Consider the following 26,872-nt stretch of genomic DNA (forward strand, 5'->3'; position numbering starts at 1 on the left):
TGCTGCAAGAATGTTACAAGATGCTGATGTTGAGTGCGTATTGCAGACGAGAGAGACTTGGCTTGGTTATCTTCTAATTTATTTATGCATATCTGTTTTTTTTTTTTAAATCCCAAAAATATACTGATTCCTCCCCCCCCACCCAATAATGATACAATTTGCATGTCTGCAGTAATTTGTTGCTGTGCTACAAAGAGAGGGAAGGTCCGGGATGCACCAGCTGACTGTCAGAGAGGAGGAGGATGTCTGACAACAGGTGGTCCTGAGACATGCTGGCTGACACAGAGCTCACAGCAAACATGTCACACATCACCGTGCCGAGGTCTGTGAGCATGTTCTGTCTGCAGAGCCATCTGATCCCTGACACCGGCTCTATGTGCCCGTAGCAACCACCAACTAGTCATGGCAGTCAGGCACGAGCTTGGCAAAACCATCAGAAGAATAGCACGGATCTTTTTCTGGTTCCCCAAAACAGTGAGCATCACCAGAGGCAGGAAACTAAAGCTTCTCTGGAGGGCTGCTGGTAAGAACAAAAATCTTGTGTTTGATTTATTTATTTTTTTAGGTTTTTCATTTATTATTATTATAATTTTTTTTTTTTTTATCTATATACACATGTATTTTTTTCTTTGCACTCCTGATAAGTGATGAGATGCTTTTTCAGCATTGGAGATTGTAGGTTGTCAGTGCGGTGGTGAGAGATATATATTTTTTTGTACTGAATGAAAATGCATGCAAAGTCTGTGACTGCAGAGAATGATCGAAGCAGCTCCTAATATAATGCAGTCCGCAGCACATTTCCCAGCAGTTTTATTATACATTGACCAAAGACACTGGCAATTGGCGGCATATGCTGTGTAGCTACAAAAGGATTCTTTTCATTCTATTGTCACAGCCCGAGAGGCTTCACTGCAATACAGCAGCGGTACTTAAAACAAGGGGCGACACAATCTGCATAAATTATTCTTTACTAGCCATTCCTCCATTGGAATATAAAAAAATATATTGCTTTATTGACACAGTACCAGCTATATTATCATGTCCTCCTCTACTGCCCTTAATAGACATGAGCCAGAAATGCACAGTGCAGTATTTCAGGAATAAATGCATTGCACGTCTGCTATTGAAAGCACTCATTTTATCTATATGTATTTTTATTTATTTTTTTTAAACCAGAAAACTGTTTTTATTTATATGCTAGTCATGTTTGCTAGGCATTGTATGATAGGCATGTAGAACGCTTGGCTTTATATACTAGGCTACCATAATGTAGAATGAGGTTTCAATGATCATGGATACATGTTTGCATTAGGCTTTATGGAAGCTCGAGAAATCATTGACAGATTTTGTTACAGCGTTGGGCTGGATTTTTCTGCCAATGTCTTAGCAATAGCAGAACGTGTTTTCAGTGAAATACTGGCTGGGTATTATTTTGCCTGAGGAACAGTACACCGGGGCTGTCTCTGTATACTAATTTGCAATCTTATACCTGACAAATTAATGTTTAGCTGGGTGATTGCTAACCGTGGCATTCTGGATGCTCTCATAAGGCTCACCCGTGATATTTGGGGTTCTCTTATTCAAAATGCTTAGAAATGTATTGTTACTGTGACGACCCATGACTGATAGACTCCAGCGATTAATAAATGTCTACTTATTTTCTGTTGCACATGGGGACTTGGCTATGAGTAATGAAGAATGGGGTTATGTTGCCGAAAACAGTCCACATTTATCCCCATATCTATTAATTGTTCCATATATTTCTCTCTGGCATTCAGTTTCTGGGTATAGTTGAGAAGTGTACCTAGAACATGCAGTTTAATGACGTGCTGCATCAGGTCAGTACAGGAGCATCCACAGAGCTGTGCGCATGGGCAGCCTCAGTTCTCATAGCTTCCATTCAGGCTGTCGTATAAAAACCATGCTTTGTGACCGTTTGTGACCAATGACTGGCATTGCTTCATGGCAAATCCCCATTCCAGACAATCCCTTCATGTATCAAAGCTCCCAGTGTTGGGAGATATAATCCCCAAGTAGGTTATTTTAATTAATATCCCCCTTTGGATAAGAATTAGCAAACTAGTAAAAATGAAAATACCAAGGGTTCATAAAGGCAGGATTGCGAAGGAGTGCACATGATGGTCAGACAGAAAATACTTTAACTATTGCCAGACACAATGTGATGCACAGTGTTTGGTTTACACCAATTCATTGCTAAGGTTGCTTTAATTAACATAGGATAAATTAAAATCCACAGTCCTTATCTGATCAATAATGCCTTCTGATTGTCAACCGGTATCACATGAGTATTCTCAACACAATCACAACCTTTTTCGGGCGGTACCAGTTACAATGTGCGAAAATTAGTAGAAAAGTGTTTTCTGTGGTTTATCAATTTCTTTTTAGTGGTGTTTATTATGTGGCCAAACCATGCAAAGGTTGGGATCATCCACGCTTTCACAAACGTCTAGGTCCCCACACCCTCAGATATTAACAGTGGTCCCCACACCATCTCCTCCTTTGTCTTTTTCTCTGCTCCCATGGTGGCCAGTGGGGTGTATAATCCAATTCTACATGGTTACCGGCGGCACACCAATGGTGCAGAGGAAAGGTGTGTACGTCCTCCAGAATCTTGATTGTCTCCAAAGCTTCTCCCCATCTGGCAGTTAGGCTTAAGGGGTGATCCCAGGAGTATGTACTGTGCTGTTCACATGGTGATAGGATGAAGAGCTCTACTAGACTCCAATGTAAGAACCAAGAGATCTTGGTGAAAACTGACCGCATCGTTTCTAAATGACCATAGTTGTCGTTAACAAGCTTTATTCATAAAAGAGGGTTTGTAATGTTGCTTCCAAGGGTTCTTCCTCGTCCATTTCAGGCATACCTTGTATCATGATATTGCTCCTGCATCCTCTCTTATCAAGGTCTTTGGCCTGCTTCTGTAGGTCCAGGATCATGTTTCCCTGCCTTGTGGCAGTGAGTTCCACTGCTCAATTCAGTTGCTCGGATCATTGACCTTGGGGACAGGGTCTCGAAGTGGAGACACTGTCACCAAGGTCTACAATGTCCTGCCGGAGGTCAGCCAGCTCATGCCAAATTGTCCCCTTAGTGGAGAACTTCAGTGCAAAGGCAGTGAGTTCCACTGCTCAATTCACCTTAGTGAACATGACTTAGTATATGGTGCAAAGGTAAATCCTTGGCTGGTCGAGGGATGATAAGGCTCCCCTCCCCCCTGTGTTAGAGGTCCCTGGGCTGCTAGGTGTGGGGGTCACTGTTGCCACGTGGCTAGAGACCACAGGACCTGTTATGTCCACTTGAATATAGTGAAAACCTTCCATGGTTTTGGATCTCTGGTGTACCACCGCTCGATGAGAGAGATGAGGGGTGATTGCCTTCTTATGTGAATATGTGTTAGCGGGGAAAATCTGCTATTATCGAGTCTGCTAAGCAGGAGCTAGGCACTTATGCTGCCATCTTGCCTGTGTTCCAGGCCACGCCCACTTGACGAATGGTCTCGACACATAAACCGTATATTTAAGACATGTAAATGGCTGCACTAGTGATATATTTTGGCAAGATATGGACAGGTTAAACATTGTAGCCGTAAAACAGGAATAACAGAACCCGTTTTAAATAAGAAAACGTTTCTGTCTTTAGACTTGGCAATAAAATAAATTATGGGGACTTATTAATCTAGCTTACCCACAAGCTAATATTAAGAACACTGATACAATGAAGAGACAATATTGACATTAGATAGTATTTATTCCAAGTTTGTAGTCTATTATAAAAATACATGACACGATCTTCCTATTGCCTAAATGGGCAGATAATCCCCCCCCCTCCCCAAACTGAGTATTGCATGCTGGATGACATCATAATATTCATAAATAAAAACGGAATACATAGTTTGATTATACATAGTTTGATAATACATGATTGATGACGCTATCGGGGCTGAATTATAGACAATACCCACAAATTGCCGCTGCTGTCCAGAAGTGTAATCCCCACCTATCTTTGGTGGAGATTACTCTCTTGCCTTGCCTGACCCCTTGTTTTAAAAAGTAACATAATAAACAATTTATGTAGTGGTGAAGTGTGTACTTGAGAATTCTGAGACTTTCATAACTCACTTAATCTAAGGCCCTTATTATTTGTTATGATTTACTGTCTTGTATTCTCTAGCTATATATGGTTGAGTGGGCATGAGTGGGGATCGCTGACCAACCCCCAACCTACAGGACCTTGCAGCTGATGAAGAGAACTCTACAAGGTCCTAGTGCCCATTCACAAGTGAGCACATCTAATATGTGCCAGCGCTGTCCTGCCCAAGGACCTTTCCAGTGTGTCCCAGAATGCGGGACCAGGGAACATAGTCAGGACATGGACCCGAAATCAGGTCTTTCCTGATGAAATCGGGACTGTTGGGGAAACTGCAAACAATTAGTTTTTTTCTCTAAACACGAATTGTAGTGAATTGAAATGTTAATTCTTGATGAATCTTAGATTATCCAAATTTAGTTCGTCTAAATTTTTTAACACAGCCGCACTGTGACTATAGCGGTGCTGGAGACTTTTTCTGTGTCGGCTGTTTGATTTTCGGTTCACCACTATTCGCTATTTAGTGAATAAAACCCATTTTAATCACGGTTTCATCAGGCCAGAGCTAGCTGTTCAGTCCTTGGAATTAATAATACCCTATCTAAGCAACAACTGTTTTTAATTGGCAGCCTGGAACGGAAGCTGCCAGAAGACATGACACTGCTGTAATTAAAATGTTTTCCATTTTATTCTGGGAACTTGTCTTCTATTACTATGTATTTTCAAACTATAAAAATATATATATATTTATTTTCCTAGTATTGCACACCCATAATGAGGAGCAGATCCCACAATTGTTACATGGAGTAATTAATTCCAGACATTCATGTTTATGTACCTAGCAATAAAATCCAAAAAGGTCCAAGTGACTTATGTATAGAATGTAAGCTCGTTTGAGCAGGACCGTCTTCAACTCTTGTTTCTGTTATATTCAGTATGTAAATTACTTGTTGTAAGATATCTCCATTATATAATTGTAACTCATTGCAGAATATGCTGGCGCTATATAAATAATTATAATAATATAGTTTAATGCATGGAATAGCCTTCCAGCTGAAGTGGTAGAAGTTAACACAGTAAAGGAGTTTAAGCATGCGTGGGATAGGCATAAGGCTATCCTAACTATAAGATAAGGCCAGAGACCAATGAAAGTATTTAGAAAACTGGGCAGACTAGATGGGCCGAATGGTTCTTATCTGCCGTCACATTCTATGTTTCTATGTTACCTGTACATTAATTATATTAATTTAAAAGTGTATCTGACATGCTTACCGTGACATGGTGCCACTTTACAGAACATGGGATTTAATTTATACACAACCAAGCTGGTAGTGTATATAATGTATAGATTAAATTTAAATTTTATTGAGTTTAACTGACAAACCAAACAATAGTCAAATAAACAGCAGACATAAAAATGTTTTATTATTTTGACCTGTCTGAGTTTTACTGTTATGCCATTGGCATAGCAGTAAAGACTTCATCTAATCCACTTTCTGATGCTAGTCGATCCTATCCATGGTATGCTGTGTATGCAGAAGAAGTCTGCTGGGAGTGATTTTAGGATTTAGTCTATACACTTAGCCAGTTTTAGTATTTTGATCTTAAATTTACAATTCCCTGCTGATTTCCTGACAATACAGGTTGAAGTAAGTAACCCTTTCAGTACTTCATGCAACTTGTTTCATAAAAATAAGCTTTAAAGGGACACTATAGTCACCAGAACTGCTACAGCTTAATGTAGTTGTTCTGGTGAGTATAACCTGTCCCTGTAGGCTTTTCAATGTAAATGCTGCCTTTTCAGAAAAAAAGACAGTGTTTACATTGGTGCCTAGTAACACCTCTAGTTGCAGTCACTGCTTCCTGGGTCAGTGACGGGATGGGGAGGGGCAACAAGCAGAGGCAGAGGGACACTATTGTTCCTTTAACAATACCTTGGTGTAAAAAGAAAGCCTGCAAGCCAGTTAGGTTACAAACTTTAAACTTGCAGAGGTCAGCATACCAGGAGTCTGAAATTGGGAGCTAACCAAGGCTATGAAACTGAAATGAGGAAACTGAGTCAGGAATCAAGACTAGAGAAATATGGATAAATAGGCCAAGAGTCACACCAACAAATACAACATACAGGAGCGTCATTTCTACCAAGTGTAGTCAGAATACTCCCTAACCTGAGAACTGTCTGAAATTCAAAGTGAATCGAAAGTGAATTTTAAAAGTAAGGCCAAGTAGCTGAACTGGTGTGATTCGGCTACTTCTTCGTTAAATTTCCAAGTTTCCTTGAATTCCTGACAATTTTTATTTTAGTGAATAACCCTGTTGGTGTGCTCTGTATGCAAAATTAGCACAATCTGGCATTGCCCCCTATATGTAACAGAATAAGTGGGCAATATGAAAACATGAGAAATGTTGCAATATTGGGGCAATAAATTACTGGATAATTTTACTTGTGTATTATATAATTTGCAAGACCACCAACAAATGCCACTGGTGCCACCCAGTCGAATGGGATGGAACAATGAGCAGGTCCGCCTGGTGTGAATGCACGCTAGGTCCGCCTGCCAATCACTTAGGTTGACCCACTGAGGACAGACCATGCAGGGTAACACAGTTTAAGTGGTACAGACCTAGTGCCCTTAGCATAGCGCAAGCGTGTCTAATGATGAGCTCACTCTATGCTTTTTTAGGGTATAGTTTCCTTGTGTCCCTAAAAGAGGGATACCAGGGAACAAACCCGGGACAGCAGGACAGGACCCTAAAATCAGGATTGTCCCGCTAAAAGCAAGATGTTTGGAAGGCCTGTCACTAATCCCTTACTGATTTGTTTCAGTTCTGTAAGCAAGAATCAACAAAGCGGTAATTTAAAAATGTATATGTTGTCATGAAAAAATTATTAAAATCAAAAACCCTCCCACAATATTCTGGTGGTGATTAATTTCCAAATCATTTGCTCACTAGAAAAGTAAACCCTCTCAACACCGCAATCGGGTATAAACAATTTTATTTATCAGTATTTTGCTGTATGAAATCTACCGTAGTCCATAAAGCCTCACTCACCCTCATTTATACCTGAGTTATGATTACAAGCCTGTAGAACAGTGGTTCTCAAACCAGTCCTCAAGACCCACCAACAGTCCAGGTTGTGTTAGTATCTCCATTGGAATAAAACAGGGAAATACATAAATCCTGGACTGTTGGTGGGCCATGAGGACTGGTTTGAGAACCACTGCTGTAGAGGAATGGATTTCTGTGCCAGAAGCTAATACGTAACTAGTCACTTTTATAGTGCCTTTAAATTTGCTGAAAATGCAAACTCACCCCCTGCTTGCAAACAGCAAAGGGTTTTTCAATGGGTCATATCATTCTGACAGTTAGGGAGTAGTGAGTTCTATCATTTCACTGTCAGCATTCTATTAACATTCCAGATATTGATAAAGGTTACTAAAGCAGTTTTAAATACTTTTTTGAAATATGTGTTTTAGTGTATGCAGGTATTATGCTCAAATGCAGACATTCTTTTTATGTTCTGTTGCAATTTTTAGCAAGCTATCCTGCTAGTAATTCCTTCAAGGTCCATACAAATACCCATAAGCAAGGTATTTGACCATTTCTATTCATTTATTTTTTTCTCAACTTCTGTATGTGAGAAAAACAGCATTTTTGCTTTCACACTGACATTTCAGACCTCGGGTGAAATATTGTAAGATCAAGGACACTGTATAATGCCTAAAGTGTTTCATTTCCCAAATATATATATATATATTTATAAAGGATGAACAAACAAGTGAAAAATAAAAATGATGTAAATTTAGTCTGCAAAGCTATATATACATAAAATTGCTATGTTATATATGTTTGTATGCTAGCTATGCATACTTTGCTTTAAATACATTTAATGCTATTTTTTTTTTTCAATCAAAAAGTGCTTGAAAAGTGATTGCATTGATAAAGTCACAAGAATTTGAAATTTGGATAAAATCCCAGTATATATTTAGTATGGCATAGTTATCATTTTGACATAACTTCCAACATTCAGATGAGTTAAACTAAAGCCACTGAGTAAACAACTCTGCATGATCAGTTTGTGCTTAAACAGAGCAAATCATTTTTCTGGTTTTCATGGTGGTAGAACAACATTTTGTACAAGATGACCTCACCAACAATCTAAATGCCTTTCCTGTTCTGTAGATCTATCTGTATCGTTTGGCCGAAGAGTCCCTCAATGGGTGACGTCTACACATTTGTCTGAACAGCTCTCAAAACCCCTCCTTTTAATCTTTGTCTTATACGCACCCATATTATTTTCCTAGAAAAAGTTTTATTTAATCTCCTTTGTATTTGAACTTCAATTACAATTGTTTAAAATGTTGTATTTAACGTTATAATTATAGTGTTATTTTTTTTGTTTTTTTGTTATTATGAACGAACTTAAAAGGACATTGTTCACCTTTCAACATCAGAAGGTGCCTTTCATATTCCCATGCTTGTAAAGCCTACAGGGTAGTGCTGAGCATAGATCGCCTTTAATCACTGAATCTCAATTATAAAAAGTAAAAGCTTGCGTATATACAAGTAGATCTCCTAATGCACAAAGTACCATTAATGGGAAATATAGTTTTATGCAGAGCGTGGTGTTAGGCTGTGTGAGTGTGTCATTTGCCCAAAGAATTACTCTCGTACACATGTTGGTTAATATGAGCTTTATGAATTGGCAAAGCTTATAAATCAGAATCCTGATTTTACTTTCTATGAAGATTAAGAGATTGGACAGGATGAAGGCGAATGTGGGTGGGATGTTAAGAGAAGGAGTGGAAGTGGATGATAAAAGCTCGAGTAATAAGCTCTTAATGTTTGTGACTGTGTGAAAAAGAGAAAATAACCCCCAAATCAGACACATTGAGAAAGGGTAAACGTTTACTAGCATGCCTTATGGGTTGGTCCCACTCAGGATATCTTAAACAAGTTGTAGCTTACTTAAAGGGACATTATAGTCACCAGAACAACTACAACTCAATGTTTACATTGTTACTTAGGGACACCTTCAGTGGCCACTCCTCAGATGGACTACTAGAGATGCTTCCTGGGTCAGTGCTGCACGTTCAGCGTCTCCATGCTCTGCTTGAATACAAGTGTTTGTTTCTAATGCTATAGTCTCCTACCAACTGCTTAGGGGTCAATCCTCCATGTCTTATGAAAAAATAAAGCTAATTTATTAGCTTTTAGCCTTCATTGCTCTGCGCAATGCCTTTAGTGGGCCTATAAATGAAATAAAAACAAAAGTGTATGGTACTGTTCCCACCAATATGAACAGTCGAGAACAGCCACACAGGCAAGTCTTGTTTATTTGACTTGAAAATTATTTGTGATTTAGTTTATTTTGGCCTCGATCTATTATTGTTGGATAAGCTTTTAAATTGAATACAAATACAAAAAGAAAATTCCTACGCTCACTCCCATCACTCCGGCAGCAACGAACACACAGTACACATCAGCTCCAATACATATTGTAAAAACCCCCAAAAAAAAAGTTACCTGCGCTCTCTCCTTAATCCCTATGTATATTTAAACAAATGGAGGTCATTTAGTTACTCCAATGGCCACTGGAGGGAATGCCCACCTGCCAACGTCAAGGGGAGAGTGCAGGTAACTTTTTTCCTTTGGTTTTTACTATATGTATTGGGGATGATGTGTACTATGGTCGTTGCTGCCGCCCAGGAGTGATGGGAGTGAGCGCAGGACTTTTCTTTTTGTATTTGTATTCACTTTTTGTATCACACAGCTAGCTTACAATGCTGCCGCCCATCCCATGTGTTCCCTATTAAGGGTTAATAAGTATATAGGGGTGTATATAAAAAATACCCCTCTCTGTCTCATTAGAGATATCGTTGCCAGAAGATCAAGGAAGCAGGCTGAAGGGTCAGAGTAGGACCCGTCTAGGGGGGACTGCCTTAACGTTGGCAGGCGGACATTCCCTCCAGTGGCCATTGGAATAACTAAATGACCTCCATCTGTTTAAATATACATAGGGATTAAGGAGAGAGCGCAAGCTTTTAAGTTGATTTAATATTTTTTGGATTCATTTTGCAATATTTTGATAGCTTTTGATATATTGAGAGAGAGAGAGAGACTTTTTAAATGATTTATCTACACAAATTCCCATAGACTTTAGATGAGAGTTCTGCAGATAAATCTTGAAAATGTTGTGATCACTCATGATGCTGATTCAAGCAAATTAATTAAATAAAGAAAGGCCTTGATGTTTAGGTGACATCTAGTGGCCTGTAGGAGAACATCAATGTTTTAAAAAGAAATAACTAACACAGAAAATGTATTGGATCACCCCTTTTACGGGCAGACCCACTCCTGTTTGGCCCCCTCCTTGCAAATGGATATGGTTCTGAACAATGAACGATTATCAGTATTAATATGTACTGGTAACATTTTGGGGAACACTCTTTTGGTAACATTTTGGGTAACATGTTCTGGTAACATTGATATGGGCTATATGTATAGGTAACACTGTGGCCAGTGTGTATTGGTAACATTGTGAGCAGTGTGTATTGGTAACATTGTGAGCAGTGTGTATTGGTAATATTGTGGGCAGTGTGTATTAGTAACATTGTGGGCAGTGTGTATTCGTAACATTGTGGGCAGTATGTATTCGTAACATTGTGGGCAGTGTGTATTGGTAACATTGTGGGCAGTGTGTATTGGTAACATTGTGGGCAGTGTGTATTGGTAACATTGTGGGCAGTATGTATTGGTAACATTGTGAGCAGTGTGTATTGGTAACATTTTGGGCAGTGTGTATCGGTAACATTGCGGGCAGTGTGTATCGGTAACATTGCGGGCAGTGTGTATTGGTAACATTGTGGGCAGTGTGTATTGGTAACATTCGGGGCAGTATGTATTGATAACATTGTGAGCAGTGTGTATTGGTAACATTGCGGGCAGTATGTACTGGTAACATTGTGGGCAGTGTGTATTGGTAACATTCGGGGCAGTGTGTATTGGTAACATTGTGGGCAGTGTGTATTGGTAACATTCGGGGCAGTATGTATTGATAACATTGTGAGCAGTGTGTATTGGTAACATTGCGGGCAGTATGTACTGGTAACATTGTGGGCAGTGTGTATTGGTAACATTCGGGGCAGTATGTATTGATAACATTGTGGGCAGTATGTATTGGTAACATTGTGGGCAGTGTGTATTGGTAACATTGTGGGCAGTGTGTATTGGTAACATTGTGAGCAGTATGTACTGGTAATATTGTGGGCAGTTTGTAATGGTAACATTCGGGGCAGTATGTACTGGTAATATTGTGGGCAGTTTGTAATGGTAACATTCGGGGCAGTATGTATTGGTAATATTGTGGGCAGTATGTATTGGTAACATTGTGGGCAGTGTGTATTGGTAACATTGCGGGCAGTGTGTATTGGTAACATTGCGGGCAGTGTGTATTGGTAACATTGCGGGCAGTGTGTATTGGTAACATTCGGGGCAGTATGTATTGATAACATTGTGGGCAGTGTGTATTGGTAACATTGTGAGCAGTATGTATTGGTAACATTGTGGGCAGTGTGTATTGGTAACATTGTGAGCAGTATGTATTGGTAACATTGTGGGCAGTGTGTATTGGTAACATTGTGGGCAGTGTGTATTGGTAACATTGTGAGCAGTATGTATTGGTAACATTGTGAGCAGTGTGTATTGGTAACATTGTGAGCAGTGTGTATTGGTAACATTGTGAGCAGTATATGGTAACATTGTGGGCAGTGTGTATTGGTAACATTGTGGGCAGTGTGTATTGGTAACATTGTGGGCAGTGTGTATTGGTAACATTGTGGGCAGTGTGTATTGGTAACATTGTGAGCAGTATGTATTGGTAACATTGTGAGCAGTATGTATTGGTAACATTGTGGGCAGTGTGTATTGGTAACATTGTGGGCAGTGTGTATTGGTAACATTGTGGGCAGTGTGTATTGGTAACATTGTGGGCAGTGTGTATTGGTAACATTGTGGGCAGTGTGTATTGGTAACATTGTGAGCAGTATGTACTGGTAATATTGTGGGCAGTTTGTAATGGTAACATTCGGGGCAGTATGTATTGGTAATATTGTGGGCAGTGTGTATTGGTAACATTCGGGGCAGTGTGTATTGGTAACATTCGGGGCAGTGTGTATTGGTAACATTCGGGGCAGTATGTACTGGTAATATTGAGCTGGCACACACCATAACAATTAAGCAATGCTGATTTTTCTTGAAATTATCCATTTCTATTTTGTCCTATTTTTCTTTAGATGCAGTTGGGGAAAACTGACAAAATAGAATTTGTGAATTTTAGGCAAAAATCGTTGAGATGCTGATTTTTTTCAAGACTATTTTTGCTTAAATTGTGCAATTCTTTTCTTTTTTCTTTTTTTGTTTCTTAATTCTCTAAAGGTATTGCCTGTATGAATAAACCCCACCATTGTTTTAAAGTAAACCCTGCACCTTTAAATCCTTTAAATGTTCCTGTGTTATTTCTTTTATGTGTAAGAATTGTTTGATTTCAGGTTTAATACAATTGGTTATTTTTTGTCATGTGTATTCTGTGTTTTCACCACTAGAGGGCAGTTTCTTTATAAATGTAAAACTGAAATTATTCTGCAAAGGTAAAATATAGATTATTATATAGAGATATAGACTCTATAGGTTAATTATTGATCTGTGTTATTGAAGCACATCCTGTAACAACCATTTCAAAGCACACAGGGGGCCAGATGTTGAATAGCTGTCTTCCTCATACGTAAGAGAATTCTGGGGAAAACGACAGCTGCTCATTTTTATAACGTGTAGGTGATGTCCAACCAGAAGACCCCACACATCACATCATAAATACACTTATAAAATATTGTCAGCTGAAACATTTAGTGGCAGAAAAATAGTATAAATACTTTGAAGATACATTTACCAACATTGCATAAACTGATATGTATATCAAAGATATATTGTACTTTAAATTAATCTGATGGCTCCATCAGATGAGTTGAGTGTATTTGATGGCTATATTATACCGCATTGCCGTGATTGGTGGTTAAATATGCTCTGGACTCCTAAATTTTGCTGGTGGATATCACAGCATGACTTGGGTAGACCCAGCCGAGATGGTGACAGGAGCACTAGATGCAATATACTTTAAGCACCAAACCACTTAAGTCATCTGTTAACTCTAAAGAAGCGATATGCATCATCGGTAGACTCGATATGTGTCATCGTTCCTCCCGGCGCTTCTTATGTGTTCAGATATGTGGCCTTTTTTAACCTCTTTATGTCCCTAGATTTGTCTATACCTATGTGGTCTGACCCCTGTCATGTGTGATGAATGTTCTTTTGAATCACCTTTCATGGAAATTCCTTGTGAAGCTTTGTTGGATGCTACATGAGTGCGGTTGAAGTTGTTTCGCTTTAGTCCGCTGTAGTGGTTATGGTTTGAGCATACACCATAACTGGATATATTTGAACTGTGGGAGCCAGGAAAAAAATTGATACTGTAAAAGTTGGGTGTACTTTCTACTATATATAGAGGGGTTGTTCCACCGGTGCCTGGAGACCGTTGGTTTGTGTCAAATAACACAAAAGCAGTTGGACACAAAACCAGGGGATGGCACCAGGGGGATGTTGGCTCCATAACCAATGGGTTTTATGGCTGTGGTACTTAAAGTGCTCCTTTTACGAAGCAACAAATAAGGGATTTGCTTAACCCTCGCCATTCAGATGTAAAAGATGTTATGGGTGTGTGATGACTCTTATAATTTAAAGCAGGGTTCTCCAAACTCTGGTCCTCCAGATGTTGCTGAACTAGTACCCCCAACGATTCTTTTGAGTTTAAATAGATAGCAAGAGAATTTGGGAATCATGATTTAAAGGAACACTGTAGCATTCGTAATATATATCTGTATTCCTAACGCTACAGTCTTGATGTCCATAGCTAGTTCAGGGCCGCCCTTCATGTTTAGAAACAAAAAAAATTCTCTCCTTTTCTCCAGTGTCTCCAGTATGATGGTCCAGTCCAATACTCATCATGGAGGAGCATTTGGGAATGTAGGTGCATTGAAAGCAATCTACACATATGGACTACTTTCGGAGATGTTATTGGCTCTTGATTGAGAATTGACTCATTGGCCTGCTATATATACTCCAGACCATCAGCACCAGGTGAACAACTGTAAAATGCCAGACTCAGAAAAGCTTCATCCCTATTAACTGAAAATATGCCTAATGAACAGCTGGCTTCCTCTGCAGACATCACATTTAGAAACATTGCCGCATTAGGTCATTATTAATTTATGTGATGCCGTATTGTACTTTTCCTGTACTTAATGATGTCGAGAAAGAAGCTGTGTAATGCCAAATCAAGTTAGGGTTGATCTTGCGTCACCAGATCTGGCGATGAGTTTGAGCAATATTACTACAATTAATCTCAGAGCTACAATGTAATTATATGTCCATGATAAAAAATGGCCACTTGTTTTACAAATGTGATAAGTTGATTTGAAAAATACGTAAGATACATATTGTCTTAAAGGGATGTTCCACAGACGTAACCTCTATATTATAATATGGCTATTTTTTTAACCCCAACCCCTTGAAAATGGTTTAAAAAATTTAGGGAGCGCACCCATAGCAAATAATAACTACTGTATTACAATGCACTGCAGTGGTTATGGTGCTTGGGGTGTCACTTTAGTTTTCTTTTCTTTTTTTTTAGAGGATTTATTTAATTGGAACTTGTTTATCAGATTTATGCTTGAGTTGCAGTATGTACAACATATGTAAGATTTTGTTTGTTGATTCATTTTTTTCGGATGGAGTTTGCAAATCCTTTAATGATGACAAGTCGCTTTTTCAGATGATGTAGTCTGTTACTAGGGGGTTCAGCTGGTCTAGAGCGCATAACTTGAGCTTGGGGCTCAGTGTTTTTTTCCAGACAGATCTGTTGAAATGTCTATTCATGGTGACAAGCCTTCAAAGAAATCACATCTCCAAATGACCGTCATTAGACTACTTTTCGTGCTGGCCTGCTCCGAGTCAGTGACCTGGAAGGAATACAAATGTCTGGAGTGTTCTGGGCTAATCCAGCCTGCCTTCCCCTCTTCGGGCACATTCTACATCTTTAGTATAATGAGCAGGCTGTAGGGTTTGCATTCCAGTGGGTGCTATATACTGCACTGGCCTATATCAATTGCTTACATCTGCCTATCTTGCAATATCAAGCAACTACAACTTTATTTAAAGAGATACTCGAATCATAACTAGAGGACGCTGTACTGGTTATGAATGTATGCTGGCCCTGCTTCATGGTAATGGGGCACTTTGTTGTGCAACAGTTTGCCCTCTTACCTGGGTCCCAGCCGTGCACAGAGTATCCTTACAGCTATGGTGATGTTCATGCGGCTTCTGTTGTGAAATATGCTGTTCTTTATTTATAACGTTAGTTTATTCACACTATCGGCTCTCTCTACAAATCATGCACAATGTGTGGTCTTGTCATGATGTCTGCTGGCATCTTTCAACCAACCATTTTTCTTAAAGGAACACAACATCGTTGGGTATACAAATTTGTGTTCCTAAAGCTATATTGCCCTAGTCCCTATTTAGAATAGAAATCCACTTTGCAGCCTAAATTATTACTAAAAATACATCTACAGCATTTTAGATCTGCAGAACCCATAGATACAATGTAAAGGGTTCAGGGAAGCACAATAAAAGGAATGAATGCAGCAGTATTTAGAATCAAGACAGGAGCTTCCGTCAAATTTAACGAGGAATTAGGCCTCTGGTCGTTTTTCTGGTTCCAAACACCCACAAAGTCTGGTTACAGGTTCTTAAACCAGAGACACTCACTCCCATTATTTCATTATACTGTTGTCCACTGCCTCATTTCAGCAATTAAAGGAGATAGTAGTATAGCTGGAAAATATAATGCATTGTTTTATTACTGCAAAAACTCATGTATAAAATATACACCCCTGTGACACAACGTGTAAACATTACATCAGCATTAGTCCATATTGTTTTCTCCGTCTGCTCAGACAACCTTATTTGACTGGCAAATGAATCTCGTGGTTAAGTACACTTTCCAGGAGGCTTCCTGCTGCACTTGACTAGGTCATGTTAAAGCGAGATACACAATGGTGGAGATCTGTGCATCCCAGCATCAGCGGACAGCAAGCCTGCTCTTACTGAGTCATTGCATTTCAGATATCATAGCTTGCTTGAGCAGCACCGCTTCTCTTGTTAGTGGCTAAACACACTGTCTGGGATGGGAACTGCAATATACAAGCTATCCAGCAAGATCAAAGTCCAGGTGAAGAAATCGAAATCCTCAGGTATGTAGGTTTATTGATAATTGCCTTAAATTAACCATCAGATACGGTAATACATAATCATGGCCATAATGTGTGTCTGTGTCTTTGGGGTAATAATGTCTGGAGCATCTGATATGAAATCTAGAATGCCTACGTGACGGTGTAAGGAAAGATATTAGGAAATAATGGCTTCCGAATTGATCAGCCAAAGATTTTGTTTTGTTAATTGTGCTGTCATTGTGACCCGTCAGTATTTATTTAGACGTAATACTTTCTTGTTGAATACACAAAACACAGTTGTGTGAGTTTTCCTTTAATTTGTGGTTGTATTTTAGCATTGTGTTAATGTTATTTCTTTAAGTACCAGTATCTCTTTATGCTTTGAAATTCACTGTTTGGGTCGTTAGGAATGTGTTTCTTAATGAAAGAATTGACACTGTAGCTCTTGGATCAGATACACTGATACAATTCATTATCCCAGATTAACGTATAGCTTTACTTAAGACCCCTCTGTATTGATGGGACGGGCCACACCGTAATATTATGTTTGAATTTTACATTTTGATACATTAGGAAACTTTCTATTTATTTCTATACACTTTGCTATCTGAAGATATATATGTATATATATATATATATATATATGTGTGTATATATATATATATATAATATATACATTTATCATTGTTAAGTTTACATCATTATGCTGGAATATACTTATAAATCTCTTGAAAACTGAAATATGCATAATCATTGTGATCTGCTCTGCATGTCTCTCGTTCATCCTATATGATATAATGATTCATACACCACGCTAAATTATAAATGAGAGACATGGCAGTGATGTGCGCTAAATGGACTTCCTGATTTTATTACGAGCATTGGGTTTCTGTGTACTTGGGATGGTAGCCTTGTGAAATTTAAAGTGTACGTGTCATGGGAAAATATAACTTACTCTTAAGTGAAAGAGAATTCTGTTTCATCTATACTTTGCATTAGAAGAAATGCTAAAAATATATCTTTTTAAAATCAGAACTGGTTATAGGCTGTTAAACAAACAGAACAGAGCTAACAGAATAGGGTTATCATAGGCCAGGCTTCCCTGAACTCTGGCCCTCCAGATGTTGCTGAACTACAAATCCCATGATTCTGTGAATGAAATGGATAGGCTGAGAATCATGGGAGTTGTAGTTTAGCAACATCTGGAGGGCCGGAGTTTGGGGAAGCCTGTTATAGGCCAGGGGTAAGCAACCTTCAGCATTCCTGATGCTGTGGACTACATTTCTCATAATGCTCCTACAGCCATAATGCTGGTAAAGCATCAGGTGAGATGTAGTCGAAGGTTGCCTACCCCTGGCCTATGATAGCCCTGTGCTGTTGGGTCTCAGGTGCTTTCAGTGTTTTCTATCGTACATGTGTGTCAGTGAAATGCATTTTCTCTGTGAGACCCTCCTAGGTCATCTCTTATGTAAGTGAGATCAGCGTTTATAATAAGCATTGCAGGGAATGGTACAAATGAAATTGAGTGACCCCATAACTGATGATTCAATTTGCCCAAAGAATAATAGAGAAGTGTGTAAGCTCTTATGAACAGCATTTCTGAACTTCAAAAAGTTGGTCAGATAAAGATGGCTTGCAAGTGTTCATACCCACTGGATGAGAAAAATCCCACTTTCACTAGGCTGTAGAGACTAGCCTTTTCATAAAAAAAAAAAAAATGTATATGAAGTTGGGTGCGACAACATTTATATTATATAGACTGCTGTTCAGGGATCTAAAAAATAAATAAATATATTCCATATTTACTCGTGTATAAGCCAACTTTTTCAGTACATTTTTTATGCTGAAAAAGCCCCCTTCGGCTTATACGGTGCAGTGCGGGTGTTCTCCGGTCTCTCAGTGAGGAATGTGGATGTGCACTGGCCGCCGCCGTTTTGAGGCACTAAATACCCCACGCCACCTCAGGACATTGGGGCCCCCAGATTGGTGGTAGGTATCAGGGACTGCAGTGGTGATGATCTTGTAGAGAATGAGGAGATTCCTTGAGGGAAAACGTTGATAGGATAGACTGGATGAGGTTTGTTTTTTGTAAGCAATCTGGCCCTGATTTTCAATGTATAGTGCAGTCTCATACAGGTTGATAGCTTGACTGACTTTAGTTGATGGCTCATTGTAACATGTGTTACCAATATTCACCCCTATCAGTGATGTATTTTAATGTTGTTCCATGGATTGGTTGGGTTAGTCAGAGCTGTACATCATTGCTGTGTTAGAGGCACGTATCTATTGTATATTTCCAGGCGCACGTTGGCCTTGCTTTCCCATGTGACCTGGATCAGTCAGCTAACCCATCTAATCAGAATCAGCTAGGTGTTAAGCAGCAATGACGTACATGCTCAGAACTCAGAATCTGTTGGGAGTGAGGCTAATCAACAATACCTTCCCTCATCCCATGTTAAATCTGGGCCGTTTTGAAATCAGACTTCAATGTAGCATCTTTGTATATATTGAAACATTATATATTTAAATGATGCAGTGTTTGTTTATAAACCCATTTTCGGTACACTGTCATTAAAAGGAACACTTGTGATTTTTTTCCATAACATAAAAACTTACATTATTAATAAATAGGATTTAAAGAAGAAAGATAACCATGGATGCAGAACATATAAAAGTATATATAACGTATATAAAAATTAGCTTCATCATCAGCAACAAGCCTGGAATCACTTTCAAAAAAATATAAATAATATATTCACCATAAAGAATGAAACGTTCGCTGTAATATGCGTTCATTGAACTTGCATAAACATAGTCTGCTAATTCACAAGCGAGAAAAGAACTTACATCTCTAAATCAAACAGAGACATTCCAGGGTTAGTAAGCAGCTGGTTACTAAGATTGCAGTCTGTGTCATGTGTTTGCTGGTACTCCACTAAAGCATACTGCTTACCATACTTTTTATATTTCATGGATGGCCTGTATATATTATATTTGCTTACAGTTTGATCAGAGAGTTATGCAACATGTGTTTACATAGCTAAATTTAATTAATCTTAAAGGGACACTATAGTCACCAGAACAACTACAGCTTAATGTAGTTGTTCTGGTGAGTATAATCATTCCCTGCAGGCATTTCCATCTAAACACTGCCTTTTTTTTTTTTTTTTTTTTTTAAAGAAAATGCAGTATTTACTTTTACCCCTAGGGACACCTACAATGGTCACTCCTCAGATGGCTGCTGGAGGTGCTTCCTGGGTCAGTGCTGCACAATGTGCAGCACTTCCGTTCAGCATCATGGAGACACTGAATTTTCCTCATAGAGATGCACTGAATCCCGCCTCCTTGCCGATGTCAGCCAATCCAATGCTTTCCCATAGGAAGTTCCTCTAGGAGCTGTATGACCGCTACTAGAGGTGTCTTAGGGATCAGTTTAAACACTGCACAGAATAGACCGTGTTTACAGTTCAGAGACAGGACCTTTGCACCAAAACCACTACATTGAGCTTTAGGTTCTATTGCATAGAGTTCTCTTCAAAGGAAATACACACATAGGCAGTGAGAACAATCATAATTATTCATAAGGAATATATGGATATTTAAATCAAATGAAAAATTATACTTTGATAAAAGTATAGTTAGCAATGACATTTTGAAAATATCCTATTAACCTGCACTTTCTCTTCACCTGCAGATTGTAAATACACGTGTCATTCTCACTGCAAAGACAAAGTACACCTGAACTGTGAACCGAATGTGAAATTAATGGAATGTATACCTACTTATGAACCGCTGGACAATTCCAACAACAACAACGAAAAGGTACAAATCCTAAAGCTCAGTCTCTGAATATTCCAGGTCGTTTCCAATGTTTTTGAGTGTTCATTTCAGAAAAAAATACTTTTGCGTCCCTGTGCTATACATTTATGAGTTTTTAAAAACAATGTCACAAATGAGGCATTGTGTAATGTTTTTACAATTAATGCTCAATTTGTTTTCCTGAAATAGCTTGATCGATATTGGAAACAGGTGGTATGTCCGAAATCTGAACATTTTGATTATTTATCTGCAGTTGCAATCTGCATAAGAACCCAAGCAGCATATGGGCATATGCGGGAGTACATGCTACAAAAACAGTATTATTGTTTTGTGCAGTATAATTTTTTTAGTTGTGTGCAATAAGTGAATTTTCTTCCCCAGCCAAATGATAATAAATTGTGGATTTAATATAGAGGTCTTGTAAAACCCCTCATTGGTCTATATCCCCTTTAAGGCAGAACAAAGATATTGTTCTGCACAGAAGCACTTGGTTCAATCCTGAATCTCTATGCTATATGCTTTCTGTAGGTGAAAAGGTAAACTACAGGAATTATTTGCAGGCTGTAATAAAAGCTTGTACAGTGTAGCATGAAACGGGTGATTTGTGTAGCAGTACCCTATGCATATAGACTTTATTGCCCCTGTTAAATTCTGGTAGCAATCCAATTAAGGTGCACTCTTAAAACTCAAAATGTTTGGTAAGCAAGGTGTTTCACCATGGACATTTATTTTGTTAATTGTAAATGGCAAAATGGCAATTCTAGTTCTATGTTAATATCTCAAACCCTCTTGAAATAAATAAGGAAAAACAAATATATTCCATTTTAAAATGATGAATATTTACATACTTTTTTGGACCGGGGCTACTTGATTGTGTTGACTTTTACTTGATAAATTAGAATGTGACATATATGTTGGGAAAGGGTTAAATCTCCAATCACTGCTTCATATTGCTGAATTGTATTATGATGCCGAAGACCTTGGAAGTATTCAAGCGGGAAATAGTGCTTCAGCCTTGTGATTAGCAATTCTTACTTCAAAATGATCAATAGCCACAGGAATAAACAGTTAATTGCTTTAAGAGTACTGCTAGCTCCATACATCATTCTCCTTCAGCCAAGGTCAAAATGTTTCTCATAAACAGAGCTTTACAAAGAGAGTCATAACAAAGAACTAAAAGGGAGAGTGTGTGTTGTGTGTCTTTGTGTCGTGTATAGTGCATTCATATCTTACCTACAACTAGGGCTACTCTTACCATTTTGGTGCCCTGGGCCAGTAAAGTGAGTGGGTCTTGTCATCCATGCTAACACAAACACAAAGTTTGGCTTCATACAATGGGCCTAGACTAACTAGAAATATAATAGGATTGTCAGGAGCAATAAAATAGCACAGCTTCATATAAAGCCTATGATCAATTGCGTGAACAGCGAAAGGGCGTACGATGTGTGGTGATCTCAGGGTGATGTCTATTTGAAGCGGTTTTGTACATTGTACGTCAATGATCTTACAGTGGAAAATTGTTTAATGGATTCTAAATAAAAAGAGACGTTTTGTCTTTGAAATGTTGGAGGTCTCTACATGTTGGATTCAGCCTCATATACCTACATATACATACAGACACACACACATACAGACACTTACTACCACAAAAACAGGCTTATTTGTACATGCGGACACTCAGACACACACTCATACATACAGACATACTACCACACAAACAGACACATCTGCACATGCAGACAGGCATATTTGCACATGTAGACATATACTATCATACAGACACATTTGCACATGCAGAAGCATACTATCATACAGACACACCCTCATTTTTACAGACACAGACTTACACTAATACACATACAGACACAGATTTACACTAATGCACATACTGAAAATCATGAATGCACATAGTCATGCACAGACCCATACTAACAGACACACAGGAACCCTTGTACATACCGATACGCTCCCCATGTTATCTCCTTTACCCTGTTCATTCCTAGTTGCCTTTAGTTTCTCTCTCTGTACATTTCCCTAATCCTTCTTCCTGTTTTACTTTCTTCCTTTTTCCTTTATTTCACTCTTCTGAGGCTGCTCTCAGTCCTGTTGGAGCATCTGGCCAGCAGGAATCTCATTAGGTGCTTGCTCACACAGAGAATGAGAGCATGGGCATCTTCTCACACATGTCTCTCAGCTGTAGACTGTCAATGCAAAGCACATCCCAGACCTCATGGTGCACTGTGTGAATTAATCTGCTTACAGCTGCTTGCATGCTAATACAAGCACAGGCCTGCACGCTGATTAACCTGCACAGTGCATCATGAGGACAGTACAGCTGAAAAGGCAGTGTTGACATGAAAATGCGTGAAGGGAGCTATTATACTCACCAGAACAACTACATTAAGCTGTAGTTGTTCTGGTGACTATAGTGTCCCTTTAAACTGCTCAAAATGGTTTAACACTGGATGGAGGGACAGTGCCAGAGGACTCGAGGCACCATAACCAATTTATTGGGATAAAATGGTTCAAGTGGCTACAATGTCTCCAATAAATAGTGGGGGGTGAAATGGCCTCCTTGTTCCTCTGGTTCTTAATGGGTTAAACCTATCTTTTTGCCTGTCTAATTCCTCTAAAAGGATATATTTTTTCTTTCTTTTTTTTTACTTTGTACCAATTAAGGTTCCTATCAGTTTAACACATTTTATAGCACTCTTCTTGTGCTCACACCTGTTGCTTTTGGCTACTCCTACTAAGTCGAATTAAAGTTTTGGCAGTGATTAGTTGACAGGACCTGCCCTCAGTTTCCTGTCTACTTCCAGCAATTATCCTTCTGTCAAGTGTCCAGTTCATCAGATTGGAGCAAAGCCTGGTGTCTCGGGTAAGCTGATTGAGGACGTTAATCGGCTCATTTTCCATTTCTGTTCTTCTCTTGCACTTTAAGCTGTTTTGGGAATCAAGCTAAATATGTTTAAATCCTGCGACATTTTGCCGAGGTGATTGTGTGGGCCTGTAGTAACACCATAGAGTAACGTTTCCCATCAGAGCCCACAATAACAACAGTGCTGATTACATTTCTGATCTATGAATGTCATTATGCTTTATATGGGTTGGTAATGAAAAACCACCTCTACCACAGGGTGGACAGTTCTCGAATACTTAAGGCTTTTAAATTACCTTCTTATTGCAACGTAAAATCACACCATTTCCAACAGTTGGATATTGTTATAACGATAACCACATTTTCCATACGTCCAAGAGGTGATCATCACAAATGAGTAGTCACCCATTCCTCTCTCACAGATAGCAATGTAGCAATGAAAAAGATAAAGGAACCTTCCATTGTCAGTTCTGCCCAGTTCCTGGTGTCATGGGTGATCGCGGTGGTGATTCTCTTACTAAGCTGCGTTTAGAAATGAGTCTAATACCTCAAATCTTTTGTACGTGACCTTAATAACGTGTCCTGCCATTTGGACACACCTCCAGTCACATACCATATACTCTACATCCTTTGACCATTTGGAATGTTGGGAGGTGTGCCTCTATGTTGTCCAATAATGCACTGTTACGTTCACACCATCACAAGCCATAGACGTATCAACTTGTAGATGTGTGTATGCATGTAGTGTGCCTAAATGTAGCATTTGGCAGCACAACCGACTTATTAACATCAGGTATTGCTAATTCCCTCACAGTATGTAATAACTAGATAGCGTGACACTAACATAATGCCACCTATAATATACATATGTACTCTATATGTGTTGTCATGTGTTTGACTGTGCAATACACCACAGTATCAGCTATTCCAAGTTTCAATTGTAAAACAGCAAGCCTATTATGTAATATTCATATATTTACAGTGTTTATAGTGTTATACTGCCACCTTGAGTCCAATGCCAATATATCATCATTCAGATATATTTAACTCACGGCCTCTGCTGTTTGTTGTGGATTTAAAAGCGCGTGCTCGCCCACAAATATGAGCATGTCATGCGGGCACGCATGTGTGTCAAGATGACTATTAGCCCAGCAGGCCAGCCAATCAGAGTTGCCCATGCACTGATAGCTGTTGAAGTCTGGAATTTTATGATCAGGTGTCAAGTGGTTTTTGCAGTACTTACAAACTGTTTTATTGATTAAAATCTTTATTTCATATTCAGCAGCCATTATGCCAGGGGTGTTCGTAGGTACAAAAATCACCAGGGCTTGAACCCAAAAATAATTTGGTAACCCATCCTAAAACCCCAATAATTAGAAAGGGAATTTTGGGGACCCTGTTCTTTTATGGGGCCCACTCAGGACTCAGTAAGTCCTCTCTCCCGACGCCCCTGCATTATGTATATGTTTTATGAGGAATATTAAAGGGACAGCCTAGAAAACAAATATTTGAATTTTCATATCAAAATATTTATTTATTTTTAACATGAAAAGGTATAAAGTATTACATTTACAAAACCAAATATACAAAAAAATATATCAGACGCACAGGGCCAGGCAATATCAGGATAAAAATTGACCACACAGGTTCACATCTGGGTGGAATAACTGCGTAGCCATACCCCTAATAACATGTCTGAACAATATACTTCTTCGGGGAGCAGTAAAAATTAGACATATAGTTACTTCACAGCAAATGGTGGTTGTATCCCGTACTCCCGCGTTCCCCTAAACTGGGAATATCAATATCAAAATATCGTGTCTCGATGATGAATATAATGTGAGTCACCCTTCATAGCTAAAACCCTTCACGCCAATCCCCAGCTTCCAAACAGTCAGAGCATATGAAAGTATCTATGTATTGTAAATCTGTCTCTATAACCTATACACCATTTATTGCAACATTTCCATTGAGACAATGAATCAATCTAAAAACACACAGAGTTAGACTCCACCTTCCTGATGCAGGTAGGTGAAAAGTTTTGCTTGAAAGAGATTTGTATGATCTCTCTGAATGGCATTTGTATGTTTATGTGACTATGCTTATTGTAATAACAGTAGTTTTTGTTTGTTTACAAGGTAGGTGGCAAGTATGTTGTGTTTTTTTCTTCAATAGCTGTATATTGCCAATCTTAACTGTTGCGTCATGATATGATTTCAAAGGGTGGGATTATTAAAAAAAAATCTCAAATCTCTTTGTGATAATCCCTGCTCGCACAATGCATTGTTGAAATGCTGTTGTCTCTAAACTAGGCCTATCTTGTATGTACCATGACAGGGACACTTTAATAATTGTATTTTGGAGTTGGTACGATTATACGTGTGTGGTAATCTCCATTGCAGCTTTAGTGGAAGCTTTCCATAAGCATTATTGACGGCATAAAATCCGGATCTGACTATAACACCCGCAGGAACACTTATAAGTCATATTAGCATACAATGCCCACAACAGGAGCGCAGGATTAGGGGGGATATAAGGAGATTTGTGAGGCTCTCGTGTTAGTCTGAGCACTTCTTAGAAGCAACATTTAGTGTAGAGCTATTTTATTTAGATTATTGATTTAAAAACATTTAATTAATAAGAGCTTTGACAGAAAACTAAGCATACATGTTTTTTTAAAAACTCTTTATGGTCTAAACATGGATGTGGGTACCTTGGAATTTCTTGGGTCATAAGTTTGTGAGTGTATGAATTATTCATGCTACGGTGCAGTTTAGGTATATTTGAGGATAAAACTGGACAACGTGAGATATTTTAGCTGTGATTTTGCAGAATTCACAATTTCTTTTTCATGTACTCAAAGATGCATTTGTAATACAATATATAAAATATATTTGTCTTCCTTAATTTTAACTTCTTGATCACACAATATTAGTTACGTTAAATTGTAAGTTAAATTGTAAATTTAAATGCTTCAAAGGTCATATTGTTTACAATTATTTTTTTTCCCAACAACTTTTCTCATTGTTTTAAACAGAAACAATGACCTTCCCTCCCCCCCCCATTGCATTCCTATATATAGTATAATCTTACATTTTATCCAGTCTGCTACTGCTGGCTCTGCCCTGATCTGCCTGCTTGGCTGATTCCATTTGAAGTGTTGATCAAAAGCCAATCACAATGCTTTCTCACTGGATGGGCTGAGCTTGTCAAAGAGGCAGATCAGGGGCAGAGCCAGCACAAGCCAAACACAGCCTTGGCAATCAGCCTCTTCTCACGAATGGAATCAATGCATCTCTATTAGGAAAGTTCAGTGTCTGCATGCAGAGGGAGGAGATACTGAATGTCAGCACGGTCCCAGGGAGCTCCTCTAGTAGCCATCTGAGGAGTGGCCAGTAAAGGTATCCCTAGGCTGTAATGTAAACACTGCATTTTCTCTGAAAAGACAGTGTTTACAGCAAAAAGCCAGAAGGGAATAAGTATACTCACTAGAAAAGATACAAAAAGCTGTAGTTGTTCTTGTGACTATAGTGTCCCTTTAACAATATTCAGATGTTTGATTTTAATACAGCCCCTGCCAAAAAAGGCTTTATAGAAAACAAGGGGGTAGTGCCTATACACTCATAGCAGCATAGCCACAGTGAACAGGCAGTGTATGTTTTGTATTTCCCTGAAACACTGCATTATTCATCCCTATGTACGTGCCTACTAGTTGATTTTTTTT

At 38.8% G+C, this 26,872-nt stretch overlaps 1 protein-coding gene across 1 annotated transcript in view; it reads left to right on the forward strand.

Moving 5' to 3' along the window:
- The first annotated feature begins 212 nt into the window (after window positions 1–212).
- RASSF3 (Ras association domain family member 3) overlaps window positions 213–26,872 on the forward strand; it is a 93,582-nt gene continuing 66,922 nt past the window's right edge. The window contains exons 1-2 of the mRNA XM_063447061.1: window positions 213–523; window positions 20,146–20,273. Coding sequence (XP_063303131.1) covers window positions 403–523; window positions 20,146–20,273 — 249 coding nt within the window. The 5' untranslated portion in view covers window positions 213–402. The remainder of the gene's footprint in view (window positions 524–20,145; window positions 20,274–26,872) is intronic.

This window comes from Pelobates fuscus, chromosome 3 (assembly GCF_036172605.1).
Source record: "Pelobates fuscus isolate aPelFus1 chromosome 3, aPelFus1.pri, whole genome shotgun sequence".
Lineage (NCBI taxonomy): Eukaryota > Metazoa > Chordata > Amphibia > Anura > Pelobatidae > Pelobates > Pelobates fuscus.